Raw genomic sequence first — 15,682 nt, 5'->3', positions numbered from 1 at the left:
GCGCCGCGTCGCCCCGCCCACCCGCCTCACCGGCCTCCTGATTGGACAGGTCCCAGTACCCCACCCCCTCATGCCTGAGTGACAGCCTGGGAGAGGAAGCCTGAGTCAGCGGAACCACTTTCCGCGGTTGGGATGGGACCTGTCCCGGCCTGGCACTTTTGGTTTGTGACAGAAATTTTTCCTGCCCCGGGATTGTCTCTGCTGTCTTTCGCAGCTCCTCGTGCACTGGGATTCCTGACTCAATTTTAAGACGGAGCTAGTACAGATAAGAGGATGGCTCAGGCCTGCCCTGCCTGGAACAAGGTTTTATGTCCTCCAGGGCTCAAGGGCTTGGTGTAAGGCTGGCTGTATGGCCATTCATGGAGCTGTGCTTCTTGTTAAGAAACGCAGACATTTAAATGTGAACTCATTATCTGTAGTAAAGGGCCGGCTCCATTTTCATCTTTGGTCCTTGACAGCGCTGAACCTTCCATCCCCACTCATTAAGTACTTAAGGTACCTAATCCCAGCGCACTTGGCTCTGGTAGGAGGTCTGAATCAGTCAGCTGGGTGCCAGGACAAATCTCAGTCAAACCACAGGCTGTGAGGTGTGTGCATTAACTTCTCAGGCGTACATTTTACACTGAAAGGAAATTTATTTTAGATCAGTGTTCCCTGTGTGCCTAGAAAACCTTGAAATGTCAACAGCTATAATATATATATATAAGGCAATTGTATTCCTATTTCCACTGACAGAAGAAAAACTATAAATTGTACTTAAAATTGGAATGCACCTAGAAACTCTTCCTGCCCCCATCTTTATTGAAATATAACTGACTAATAAAATTGCATCTAAAGATTAAAACATAATGATTCTGATACTTACACTGTATTGTATAATAGATATTTGCTGAGAAAGTGGATCTTAAGCATACTTACCATGCAAACAAAAATAAAGGTGACTAACTGAGGTGATGGATGTGTTTAACCTGGAAAGTCTTATATTCCCAAGAGATTGAAATGCAAACTGCTTTACATTGCAAAATACTTCATGCATTGATTTCTTTGAACAGCTTTATGGAGACATAATGCACATACTTTAGAAGGCATCTATTAAGTGTACATTTTAATGGTTTCCGTATATTTGCAGATACACACAATTATCACAATTTTTGAGGATTTTTGTTACTTCAAAAAGAAACTCTTCTGCCCTTTAGCTATCACTGCTAATCTTCTTATTCTCCTATTCCAATCCCCCAGCCTAGAAAACCACTACTCTACTTTCTATTTCCATATTCTGCTCTTTCATATTAAAAGAATTATGTATGGCCTTTTGAAGGACTTCATTCACTCAGCATAATTTCTTCAAGAGACAACTATGTGTGAATATTGCCTTCGTTTTATGTCAGAATAATATTCTACTGATTGGATAAAACATGTTGTGTTTATCTATTCACCTGTTAATTGACATTTGGATGTTTCTCCCTTTTGGTCACTATGAATCACATTACTACAAAATTCATATATAAGTTTTGATCAAATATGTGTTTTCATTTTCTTGAGCATGTACCTAGGTGGGATTGATGGGTCATATGATAATTCTAGGTTTAATATTTAAGGATCTCCCAGACCTTTATCCAGAGCAGCTTCGCCATTTTATCTTCATTCCACCCCATATGAGAGTTCAAATTTCTCCATGTATCCTCGATAAAACTTATTGCCTCACTTTTTAATTTTAGCCATCCTAATTGTTGTCAAGTGGAATCTCACTGTGGTTTTGATTTGCATGTCCTTGATGACTAATGATATCCAGAATCTTTTCATATGCCCTTGAACATTTGTGTAGTTTACTTGGAAAAATGTGTATTCAGATCCTTTGTCATATTTAAATTGAATTATTTGATTTTTATAAATTGTTATGTCTAGATATTTTCATTACAAGTTCCTTTTCAGATATAAGATTGGCAAAATTTTCTTCCACTCTGTGGGTTGTGTTTTCACTCTCTTGCTCTAAAAATTTTACTTATATTTGTAGTAATATACACATACCATAAAATGTACATGTTCACCACTTTTAAGTCTATAGTTCAGTACTATGTAATACACTGCCATTGTGAAACCAATCTCCAGACAATTTTCATCTTCCACAAACATGTTGAGATAAACAAATAGACTGCCAGTTATTTCTCCAGCAAAATATGGGTTTATCCAGGACGAGCAAAGAATTGTAATTTGGGATCTGCAACCTTGGCATGCGAGATCCCTGGAGCAAGGAGATGACTCTTTTAAAGAAGGGAAAAGGATGTTGGGAGGGCTATCATAAACAAAGAATGATCTGAGCAACTGAGGGTTCAAAGTACAGTGGCTTTTCATTGGCTGAGTTATGACAGTTTCTCACTGGCCAAGATCTTGAGGCAAGAAGAGAAAGCCCTCCTTCTTTCTGTTGGGCTCAGCTATCCTCATAGGGTGTGATAGCTTCCCTTCTGGTCTCCTATTTAATTTAGGTTTCTGTTTATTAATTTTTTACATCCGTAAGACAACAAGTCCTCATTCTCCCATTGCCCAGCCCCTGGCAAAAACTATTCTACTTTTTGTCTCTAGGAATTCAACAACTCTAGGTACCTCATACCAATGAAACCACACAGTGCCATTTCAACAGTGTTAAATTTTCTGATCCAAGAAATTAGGATGTTTTCACATTTATCTTACATTCATTTATTTATGTTGACCATGCTTTGTAGTTTTCTGAGTATTCATTTTGTATTCCTTTTGCTAAATTTATTCCTAATTATTTTATTCCTTTTCATCTTATTAGAAGTGCATGTCTTAGCTTCATTATATCATTCCAAGTGTATAGAAATACACTAAAAATAATTATTATATTTTGATCTTGTATATTATCACTCTGCTGAACTCAATAATGAGCTCTAATACTTTAAAAAAATTCTTTAGTCTTTTCTGAATAGACGATATCTCATCTGGAAATGGAAATAGTTTTTCATCTTCCTAACCAATCTTTAAGCATTTTATTGCCTTTTCTTGTATAATAGTTTTGGCTAAAATCTCTAGTACATTCTCAAATAGAAGTGACAAGACCAGATATCCTTGTTTTGTTCCATATCTTCAGATGAAAGCATCCAATCTTTCATCATTAAAAATATTAGCTTTGGGTTTTCCACAGATGTTCATTATGAGGGTAAGAAATTTCTTTCTATTCTGAGTGTTTTAATCATGGTGTATATCATAGGTGTATATCACTACAACCTTCCCTTTTACTACTCCTTATGCTGCATACAACTGTCCTTGTATATTTCTCTCCTGGTTTTTACTTAATACTAAACACCATGGAAAATATTAAATTTCTTCTGCTCTTTAATAAAAATTGAAGTTGTTACTTTTATTTTCTAGGTTTCCAGAAAATGTGCTGGAAGTCTAAGCATATGGAAACGAAACCTGTGAATAGCAAAATGTGCTGTGGGCTTTGTGGATCATCAAAACGAGAGGCGTCCTGCTTAAAGGAAAAAACATTAAAAATTTCCCATATCTCCTTTTATACTCAATTATGATATTACATGAAATGACACAAATCACCAAAACTTATAGGCCTCACTTGAGTCATAAAGGAGATATTAAAAATATTACATAGTATACTAAACAGTAAATTTATATATTATAACTGAGGTACTGCTTGGTACCTCAGGAAATACATCAGTGTTTAGATAAAAAGTAGGAAATGCAAAAGCTGTTCCAAAGGACCAGGAACTGGCCTGTATTCTTTGTAAGGCCAAGTCTTTTCCTGTTGAAAAGAAAAATGTCACACACCTCCTTCATCAAGGCACTCAGTGGCCATGAAGGACAAAGACATTTATATGGATATTTTGTAACACTATCTCTAAAAATGGTAAAAGATAAAACTCCAAATCATAAAAATGACCAGTACTTTCCTTTTCTTCCTAATGTGACTGACTGGAATGTCTTATGAAAAAACTTTCACTCTAATTCTCGTTTTTACCTTCTAGAAAACAACAATTATGATCACCAATGAGAGAAAAGTTTACCTCCTCACACCATTCAATACAGAAAAACATCTTGCTTGGTTAAATAGCAATCATATCCTCTAACAAGAGTCAAAATCCTATAAGAAGTCCATTTCAGCATCCTGTTGCTATTATACTTCACAGCCCTTTGCGGTCTGTGTTCATTCTTATTAAAATTCATTATACTCCCCCCTTTTTTTTTTTTTTTTGGTGGTACGTGGGCCTCTCACTGCTGTGGCCTCTCCCGTTGCAGAGCACAGGTTCCGGACACGCAGGCTCAGCGGCCATGGCTCATGGGCCCAGACGCTCCACGGCATGTGGGATCTTCCCGGACCGGGGCACGAACCCGTGTCCCCTGCATTGGCAGGCGGACTCTCAACCATTGCGCCACAAGGGAAGCCCCCTCTACTCCCCTCTTTGACTACAGGTGTGATCCTATGGGTCAGTGGCAGAGGGCACTGAAAAATTTTTACATTTTTGGTATTAAGAGTGAATGAGAAATGAATTTCAAATCAAAAATTTTAACTACAAAAAAGTAAAATTTTTCTGAGAAAAAAATACTTGAACATGATAATACTAATGCAAAAATATAATGATTAAATGAAGAAAAATGCAAATTTATCTGAATATCCATAGTTATAATGGGTATTTTAAAATATATTCTGAGAAAAGATAAACCACAGTATTTGTTAGCATACGAAAGCTTAGGAAAGAGTTGATAAAATATCTATCCGAAACAACTATAGAATCATTTCTTTCACCAAAAAATGAACATACTTTTAATCATGTACAATCAAACATAACTGAAAACAAAGAGGGATTATATTCAGCTACAAGTAACAGAAAACACCCATATTTTTCTTGATATGAGGAAGGGGCTTATTCTCATATAGAAGGAGTGGGGTCAAGGCAGCCACTGCACAATGCAGCAAACTCCCATGTCATTGTTCATCGCTGCACCATTGTGAATGTCATGGTGAATCAGGAAAACATACTCACCAGCAATGTTAACAGCATAAGGTGTTTCCTACACAAGTTAGACATGATGAAGCTATAATCTACAGAAGAGGGTAATCAAACAATACTCCAAACCATGAAATTCTGAATTATATTCCAAGTGGACACAGAAGGCTTCACAGAAAAATTCAAACTATAACAGATTTTGATGTAGAATTGTGAAGACATCAGAGGAAAACTACACTTCTGATAATAGAAATCAAACAGTTGGTGGTGGTTTTGAGGATACTCTTGAATACAAAGGCACAGAATCTGGAAAATAGGATGAAAGGTGGTGTCCTCAAACCTCCTAGGTATCTGTCTCTCTCCCAGCGTGGTGGCTCCAAAATCTGAAGTATGCCTTCTTCTCATCTGCCTTTAAATTGTACACAGGTGATGCTATTGGTTAATTCTAACATTGAACCACAAAGGGGATAGATTGTGGAAAATCTAGGTCCTAATATTACTCACAGGCAGGATATCTCCAACTCTAGATTTTTTTATCCTATCACAAGTCTCTCTTCTTCAAAGTCTATTCACCAAATACCAGTCAGAAGGAATGAAGAAGCAAATGGAAAAACATAATTTACGTGAATGTACACCCTTTGACAACCTTGCCATACAGAAAAAATTATTCCAAGTGTTTAACAGTATGGAAAATGGAAAAAGGCTCCTATACTCACCACCACCCAGAAAAGATCTTCTTGTAAGAAAGGTACAGTATATATAACAGATTAAGGATATCCAAGAACTGCCACCCAAGGCCAGTAGGAAAATCTCAACAAATACCAAGCCTAATTGCCTATTAGAACTACACCTTATGGGGTATATGTATACATATAGCTGATTCACTTTGTTATAAAGCGGAAACTAACACACCATTGTAAAGCAATTATACTCCAATAAAGATGTTAAAAAAAAAACAAACTACACTTTAATCACCATAGGTCCAACAGACTTAAAAATGGAAAAAGAAAATATCATTACCTGATTAAAGGAAAAATCACTACCTTGTAACCTTATGAATTATTATTAAAAGATGACTTCCAGAATTACCTCACCGAAATATTCATTTCTGAGGGTAACTTGTACAAATCCAACATCAAGAAAGGCACGTTCATAAAGATCCTTAGTAAACACATATATTCATAAATTTTTATAACAAGTCTTTTATATTGAAAATTTTCTGAAACATTATTCTTGGATTACTTTCCAACAAGTTACCTCATGTTACTGACATTTATATTTGTTTCTCATGGGAGTTTTCACATATAAGTATGTGGGCCCACTGAAGTCTTTCCTAGGCTCTTTAAAAACTATATTTTTTATCTAGTGAACCCTTTCATGCTTTTGCAAAGTAGAGAGATCAGAAAAGGTTTTCCCATATTCTTCATATTTACATGGTTTCTCTGTAGTATGCATGCGTCTCTGAATGCCTAAGACAGAAATGTAGGCTTTCCCACATTCCTACGTTCATAAGGCTTCTCTCCAGGGTGAGTTCTTTCATGCACTTGAACATTAGTGGAAGCGAAGTTTTCCCACATATTTTACAGTCATAGGGTTTTTCTAGTATGAGTTCTTTCATGTTTTTGAAGAGAACTGGAAAAACGAAATGCTTTAGAACATATTTTACACACACACGGTTTCTCGCCAGTGTGAGTCCTTTCATGTGTTTGAAGAAAACTGGGAATAATAAATGCTTTCCCACATTCTACACATTTATATGGTTTCTCTCCAGTGTGCAGGCTCATGTGTCTTTGAATGCCTGAGAGAGATATGTAGGCTTTCCCACATTCCTTACATTTATAGGGTCTCTCTCCAGTGTGAATTCTTTCATGCACTTGAACATAGGTGGAACTGAAGGTTTTCCCACATATTTTACATTCATAGGGTTTTTCTCCAGTATGGGTTTTCTCATGTTTTCGAAGATATCTGGGAATACTAAATGCTTTAGAACATGTTTTACACATATATGGTTTCTCTCCAGTGTGAGTCCTTTTGTGTATGTGAAGAGAACTGGGATTATTGAATGCTTTCCCACATTCTTCACATTTATATTTCTCGCCAGTGTGCAGTCTCATGTGCCTTCGAATGCCTGAGGGACAAACGAAGGCTTTCCCACATTCCTGACATTGATAGGGTTTCTGTCCAGTGTGAGCTCTTTCATGCACTTGAACGTAAGTGGAAGCAAAGGATTTCCCACATACTTTACATTCATAGGGTTTTTCTCCAGTATGGGTTCTTTCATGTTCTCGAAGGTATCTGGGAATACTAAATGCTTTACAACATGTTTTACACACATATGGTTTCTCTCCACTGTGACTCCTTTCATGTATTTGAAGAGAACTGGGGTTAACCAATGCTTCCTCACATGCCTTACATTCACAGGGTTTTTCTCCAGTGTGATCTCTTCCATGTTTTTGGAAACCTTTTTGAGAACGTAAACCTTTACCCCATTGCTTACATTCATAGGCCTTCTCTCCAGAGTGAATTCTTTCATGTGTTTGGAAACCTTGATGATTACTGAAACTTTTTCCACATTGCTGGAATTCATACAGTTTCTCTCCTGTGTGAGTTCTTTTGTGCCTCTGTAAGGAACTGTAATATTTGTAAACTTTCCCACATTCCTTACATTTATATGTATTATACAGTCCCTGATCATATTTTTTAAAATCTTGAGGTTTGTGTTCAATGTGACATTTCATGTGCCTATTAAGAGATGAATGATGCATGAAGACTTGTCCACATACACTGCATTCACATGGTTTTAATCCAGGAGTTTTCTTGTTCTGATCAAGAGGTGGAATAAGGCTGAAATTTCCTCCACATGGATTACGGTCTTTACGCTCAGAGAATCTCACTACCGTATGATTTCTGAAAATGTGAGAAGCACATTATTAATGATTTATTAATCATTTTATATGTATTGCATTTATTACAATTGATAGGAATAGTGTGGTTTTCTAATTTGTGTGAATTGTTAGGAATTGAATATACTGAATGCTCCGCAACGGACTGCACCCTTTCTATTGAAAAGTAATATTCAAATACAGGGTTTATTAATATTGCTTGCAAGTGAATTATTTTGCAAATACTGGACATTTATATAACATTTAAGAAAATATTTTTGAAAGAAACTTTCTAAGAATAATTAAATTAGAAGAAAGGGCTATTTGTTTCGTTTGCACATTTTTAAAATTTCGTAATATACCAGGATTCTCACGTGAGTCAAAGCTTTCTATTGTCAGTGTGACTTACCTTGGTTTTCCCCCCTGGTTTTTGTACTGCTCTTCAATGTCATCATCATCCCATTTTGTTCCTAAAATGCAGACCCAGTAAAATGATTCCAAAGATTGGAAATTAAAGAAATATTATTTGACTCTATGTACATTGTTAGCTGTGACCATGCCTGGTTTATATACCAACATCCTCCCTTCTCACATTACACAACTTAGAACATCAATGAGCAAGAAGCATTTGATCTCTACCTGAGTAATTGATGGAAAGTCCCCATCCTTACCTACTGAGGCCAGATTCCTAAAGGTTTCCTGCATCACATCTCTGTAGAGTTTCTTCTGTGTAGGATTCAGTAGAGCCCACTCCTCCAGGGTGAAGTTCACAGCCACATCCTCACAGGTCACTGAGTCCTAAAACATCCCAAGTATGTGTACAGTAGGATGAGTGACAGCACTGGACACCTATATTCCATTTATGGGAAGGTTATGTATGATTCTGTCCTTTACAAACATTTACTCACCCTCTGTCCATACCTTCTTCCTCATTAATTTATCAGTACCATAAAGACATGAAAATTATTTACACATTTTTACTGTGATCACATTACATTTTATTTCTCTCTAATGGCAGGGCTCAGAGAATACTGGGAAATGACAGAAATGCTATACAAATGAAACCAATATTATCATTTTAAGACCATCAATTCCTTATGAGAAAAATTATTTCATTTCCTTCCTTATTACCCACCAATTCCAGCACTCCAAGAGACAAGGGGTCAAATCTGTGTGAGGTTTCAATGCATAAACCACTGTGAATAACTACAAGCTTTTTCTTCTCTTCCCATTACCAGGCATGAGAGTCCAGGAGGCCTCTGGCATGTAACATTTAAAAAGGTCCAGCTAGTTACAGATCCTACAGTCCTCTAGGACATTAAAAGTGACAAGATACAACTGGCTGAATGAAAATATTCTTGGGGAGAAGCACTGCTTTTGCCCTGTGTCATATGTATTACAGATTCAGTACCTCCTTTGTCTCTCTGTCCAATTTAATGGACTAGAAAGTTATTTGGAACAGAATTCGGACATGACAAAGAAGACATGACAACTTAAACCACAAAATCCCTACACTCCTGCACCTCAGGGCAGCTTCCTGCCAATTCTGGGAACACACAGGCATACACACTGAGATAATAATGTCAGAAGAGCCCATGTGGCACACCATGACAGTCGATCCTCATCCCTGCTGACATTAAAAAACAATTTAAGGAGAGGAGAACAAGATGGAGGAGTGGAGGGACATGGAACTCACCTCCTCCCGCCAGTACATCTACATGTGGAACAAATTTTTTAGAATACCTATTTAAAGCTTGCAGAAGATCTCATATAACCAAAGCTGCAAGAAAGATCCCCACATAACTGGGTAGGATGAAGGGAGAAGAGAGAAGAGGAACTGAGATGAGACCTGTGCCCCTGGGAGGGAGCTGTAAAAAAAGGAAAGGTCCCCTAAGCCAGGGAAACTTCTTCACCAGCTGGGAGGTCCACCAGGATAGGGAGCTTCAAAGGCTGAAAAGGAGAGTGTGGCAGCTGGCCTGTAGCCTGGCAGGGTAGAGGGAGATCCGAACTGAAGGTCCTGGTAACGTGCCCACACTTCTCAGCCCAAGACATGTGCCTGCTGGTGTGTGCAATGACTGGGTGCAGAAACGTGGCTTCAACGGACAGACCCAGGGAGAGGACTCAGTTTGCCTGCACAGAGACAGCCCACAGGGCCTGGACTGTGGCCTGGGTCGCAACTGAGGGCATGAGCAGGACGGAGAGTAGGTCTGCCATAGGAGCCCCATTGTCAACACAGGCAGGAGGGGTACAGGTCTGCCACAGCAGCCTCATTGTCAGCATGCTCATAGAAGGGATCTAGCTGCAGTGGGTTCTTTGAACTTTGTGGGCCTGCACAAGCAGAGGCAGGGCTGAAATCTGAGCCAATTGCAGGCAGTCCTACTGCGGGTGCTGGGATGCAGCTCCAGCGGGTTCTTGTTCCAACAGATTTTGGGACCGGGACTGCTTGTGCTTGCCTGAGAGCCACCTGAGCCAACTATCTGCTGGCTCAAGGGGACATGACTCTGTGGGTTTAAACACTGGTGGCCCTGTGGGCACACATACACGCCTAAGGAATCTCTAACCTGATTACCAGAGCCCCCAAGGGAAGGTGGCCATCAAGGGCAGTGCCAGTAGCAGTGATCTTTGTGGGTACGCACACCAGGTGGCAAGTAGCATCACAGAATCACACACCCCACAGACATCTCCTGGGGATGAAGATGAAGCAGCTCCTCTCCCAGTGGGAGGCCTCCAGTGTCACCTACCTCACACCACAGCTTAGAACCGGATCTAGGAGCTTCTATTCCAACAACTAGAGAGCAGACCCTGCCCCCAACAGACCTGTGACAACCACAGAGCAAAGAGGAGGCCCGGCCAAACATCCAGTGCAGTCTCTGGTCACCACAAGGCCAAACACACCAACAAGGGCCAGCAGAACCTGATGAGACACATGGCAAGCATACATACTAAAAACAGCCCTTGCACCATGAATATTGGACTCAAGCAGTCTACACAGTGACACTCCCACAAAACATCAGCACTGCAAGACCACAGTAGATAACTGTTTCTCCTAAACTGACAGAGTCAGAGAAATATAAGAAAAATGCAATAGCAGAGGAACTACTCCCAATTAAAAGAACAAGAGAAATCCCCTTAAAGAACAAACAATGAAACAGACCTCTCCAGTCTACCAAACCCCAAGTTCAAAAAGGAGGTAATAAAAATGCTGAAGGTATTAAGAAAGGCTACCAATAAAAATGTGGACCACTGCAACAAGGAGCTAGAAACTATAAAGATGAGCCAATCAACATTAGACAACTCCATTGCCAATATGAATACTGAGTCAAACATAATAAATAGCAAACTTAATAATGCAGAACAATGAACAAGTGACCTGGAAGAAAGAATAATGGAAATCACCCAATCAGAACAGCAGACAGAAAAACAAATGAAAAATATGAAAGTAACATATCAGATGTATGGAACAATATAAAGCATGCCAATTTACACATAATAGAATCCAAGAAGGAGAAGAAAGAGAAAAGGGGATTGAAAAAGTATTGAATAAATTATGGCTGAAAACACCCCAAACCTAAAGAAGGAAACAGAGATCCAGGTACAGGAAGCACAGAGGGTCCCAAACAAGATGAACCCAAACAGACCTGCTCTAAGATATATCATAATTAAAATGGGAAGAAGTAAAGATAAAGAGAGGATTCTAAAGGCAACAAGAGAAAACCAAAGAGTCAATCACAAGGGAATCCACATAAGGCTATCAGCTGATTTCTCTACAGAAGCTTTGCAGGGCAGAAGGAGTGGCAAGATACACTGAAAGTCCTGAAAGGGAAAAACCTGCAACCTAGGATACTCCACCCAGCAAGATTATCATTTAAACTAGAAGGAGAGATATAGAATTTCTCAGAAAAGCAAAAACTAAAAGAATACAGCAGTACTAAGCCTATCTTATGAGAAATATAGAAAGGTCCCCTCTAAATGGAAAAGCAAGAATCTATATGAATGGGAAAATCAAAATAGTAAAGGTAAATATATAAGAGGACTGAAGATCACTTAAATAAACCAGTACATAGATTAAAAAAGAATCAAAAGAATACTGTGAAAGCAATTATAACTATAAGGAACAGCAAAAGGGTAATAAACATGAAGATGTAAAATAAGACATCAAAATCACAAAACGTGTGGGAGGGGAGTAAGAATGTAGATCTTTTACAATGTGTTTGAGCTTATATGACTACCAGTCTAAAGCAAGTACATAAAGGTTAACAAACTTGAAAATCAGGCTAACCACAAACCAAAAACATACAATAGATTCACAAAACCCAAAATGAAAGAAACTCAAGCATAATACAAAGAAAACCATCAAACTACAAAGGGAAAAACAAAAAGAAGAAAGGAACAAATAAGAAATATAAAATCAAAAAAGAAAAAAAAAGAAATATAAAATCAACTGGAAAACAAGGTGTTAAATGTCAATAAATACATACTTATCAATAACTACTTTATATGTCAATGGAATAAATGCTCCGATCAAAAGACAGAGTGGTAAATTGGACAATAAAACAAGAACTTCAATATGCTGCCTACAAGAGACCCGATTTACGGCAAAAGAAACATAAACATTGAAAGTAAGGGAATGGAAAAAGATATTTCATACAAATGGAAATTACAAGAAAGTAGGGGTAGCAATACTCATATCAGACAAAATAGACTTTAAAACAAAGGCAATAAAGAAAGACAAAGAAGGACACTAGATAATGATAAAAGGATCAATACAAGAAGAGGATATTGCACTCATTAACATACATGCACCCAATGTAGGAGCATCTAAATACATAAAACAAATATGAGCAGACATAAAAGGAGAAATTGATGGGAATACAGTAATAGTAGGAGAGTTTAACACCCCAGTGGCATCAATGGACAGATCTTCCAGACAGAAAATCAGTAAGGCAACAGAGATTCTGAATGACACAATAGTTAGACTTAATAGCTATATATAGGACACTACATCCAAAGAAACCAGAATACACATTCTTTTCAAGCGCACATGGAACATTCTCTAGGATAAACCACATAGTAGAACAAAAAACAAGGCTCAACAAATTTAAGAGGACAGAAATTATTTCAAGCATCTTTTCTGACCACAACAGCATGAAACCAAAAATGAAGCACAGAAAGAAAAATGAGAAAAAAATGATTACATGGAGACTAAAAACATGTCCCTAAAAAAACCAATGGGTCAACAATGAAATCCAAGAGGAAATTAAAGAATACCTCAAGAAAAATGAAAATGAAAACACAGCCATACATAATCTATGAGATGCAGCAAAAGCAGTTGTGAGGGAATTTCATAGTGATACAGGGCTTCTTTAAATAAAAACAACAAATCCCAAATAAATAACCTAACCTACCATTACAAAGATTAGAAAAAGAACAAACAAAACCTAAAGTCACAGAAAGAGGAAAATAATAAAGATCAGAGAGGAAGTAAATAGAGATTTAAAAAAAAAAATAGCAAAGAACAATAAAACTGAGACCTGGTTTTTTGAAAAGATAAAAAAAAAAAAAAAATCAACAAACCTCTAGCCAAGCTCACCAAAAAGAAAAGAGAGAGGACCCAAAGAAACAAAATGAGAAATGAAAGGGGAAAAACAACAACCAATACCACAGCAATACAAAAAAATCATAAGAGAATACTATAAACAAGTATATGCCCACAAAATGGACAACCTAGAAGAAATGTACAAGTTCCTAGAAATATACAGCCTACCCAAATTGAGTCAAGAAGAAAGAGATAATTTGAACAGACCAAGCACTAGGAGTTAAATGGAAACTGTGCGAATCCCCTGGTGGTCCAGTGGTTAGGGCTCAACAATTTCACTGCTGTGGCCTGGGTTCAACCTCTGGTCAGGGAACTAAGATCCCACGAGCCATGTGGTGCGGCCAAAAATAAATAAATTAATTTAAGTTTAAAAAATTGAAGCTGCAATATAAAAACAAAAACAAAAAACTCCCTGCAAACAGAAGTCCAGGACCAGAGAGCTTCCCTGGGGAATTCTACCAAACATACAAAGAAGAACTTATACTGATCCTTATCAAACTATTCCAAAAGACTGAAGAGGCGGGTACACTCCCAAAGTCATTCTATGAAGCAACCATCACCCTGATGCCAAAACCAAAGACACTACATAAACAAGAAAATTACTGGCCAATACCTTTGATGAATACAGATGCAAAAATTCTCAACAAAGGGCTTCCCTGGTGGCGCAGTGGTTGAAAGTCCGCCTGCCGATGCAGGGGACACGGGTTGGTGCCCTGGTCCGGGAAGATCCCACATGCTGCAGAGTGGCTGGGCCCGTTAGCCATGGCCACTGAGCCTGCGCGTCCGGAGCCTGTGCTCCACAACGGGAGAGGCCACAACGGTGAGAGGCCCGCATACCACAAAAAAAAAAAAAAAAAAAAAATTCTCAACAAAATGTGATCAAATCAAATCCAACTATACACAAAAAGCACGATACAACATGATCAAGTTGGATTCATCCCAGGCTCACAAGGATGGTTCAACACACACAAATCAATCAATGTGATACATGACATCAACAAAAGAAAAGACAAAAACCACATGATCATCTCAACAGGTGAAGACAAAGTATCTGATAAAATTTAACACACATTCATGATAAAAACTCTCACCAAAGTGGCTATAGAAAGGACATATCTCAACATAATAAAAGCCATTTTTGGCAAACCCACAGCCAACATAACACTCAATGGTGAAAAGCTGAAAGCATTCCCAGTAAATTCTGGAATGAGACAAGGATGCCCACTTCCACTACTTCTACTCAACAGAGTATTGGAAGTCCTAGCCACAGGAATCACAGAAGAAAAAGAAATGAAATCCAAATCAGAAGGGAAAAGGTAAAATTGTCATTATATGAAGATGACATGATACTCTATATAAAAACCCTAAAGACTCCACACAAAAACTACTAGAACTGACAAATGAATTCAGCAAGGCAGCAGAATATGAGATAAACATACAGAAATCTGTTGCATTTCTTTACACCAAGAAAGAAATATAAAAAAGAGAAAGTAAAAAGACAATCCCATTTAAAATCACATCAGGGACTTCCCTGGTGGTGCAGTGGTTAAGAATCCGTCTGCCAACGCAGGGCACACATGTTCAAACTCTGGTCCAGGAAGATCCCACATGCTGCAGAGCAACTAAGCCTGTGTGCCACAACTACTGAGCCTGCACTCTAGAGCCTGCAAGCCACAACTACTGAGCCCACATGCCACAACTACTGAAGCCCACGTGCATAGAGCCTGGGCTCCACAACAAGAGAAGCCACCGCAATGAGAAGCCCACACATTGCAACGAAGAGCAGCCCTCACTCGCCACAACTAGAGAAAGCCTGTGCAGCAATGAAGACCCAATGCAGCCAAAAATAAATAATAAATATATAAATTTATTAAAAAAAATTACATCAGGACTTCCTTGGTGGTGCTGTGGTTAAGAATCCACCTGTCAATGCAGGGGACATGGGTTCGATCCCTGGCCTGGGAAGACCTCACATGCCACAGAGCAACTAAGTCCGTGCACCAGAACTACTAAGCCTGCACTCTAGAGCCTACAAGCCACAACTACTGAAGCCCGCTTGCCACAAATACTGAAGCCCGCTTGCCTAGAGCCTGTGCTCCGCAACAAGAGAAGCCACCGCAATGAGAAGTCCATGCACTGCAACGAAGAGTAGCCCCTGCTCACCGCAACTAGAGAAAGCCCGTGCACAGCAACAAAGACCCAATGCAGCCAAAAATTAATTAATT

At 38.5% G+C, this 15,682-nt stretch overlaps 1 protein-coding gene across 1 annotated transcript in view; it reads right to left on the bottom strand.

Annotated features, from left to right (window-relative positions):
* Nucleotides 1-5,919: 5,919 nt before the first annotated feature.
* The window catches only part of LOC101336394 (uncharacterized), a 72,535-nt gene continuing 62,772 nt past the window's right edge, over nt 5,920-15,682 (bottom strand). The window contains 4 exon segments of the mRNA XM_073801965.1: nt 5,920-6,580; nt 6,582-7,886; nt 8,271-8,331; nt 8,533-8,659. Coding sequence (XP_073658066.1) covers nt 6,409-6,580; nt 6,582-7,886; nt 8,271-8,331; nt 8,533-8,659 — 1,665 coding nt within the window. The 3' untranslated portion in view covers nt 5,920-6,408.

Source organism: Tursiops truncatus, chromosome 3, assembly GCF_011762595.2.
Source record: "Tursiops truncatus isolate mTurTru1 chromosome 3, mTurTru1.mat.Y, whole genome shotgun sequence".
Taxonomy (NCBI): Eukaryota; Metazoa; Chordata; class Mammalia; order Artiodactyla; family Delphinidae; genus Tursiops; species Tursiops truncatus.
This window is presented reverse-complemented; position numbering and strand designations above follow the sequence as displayed.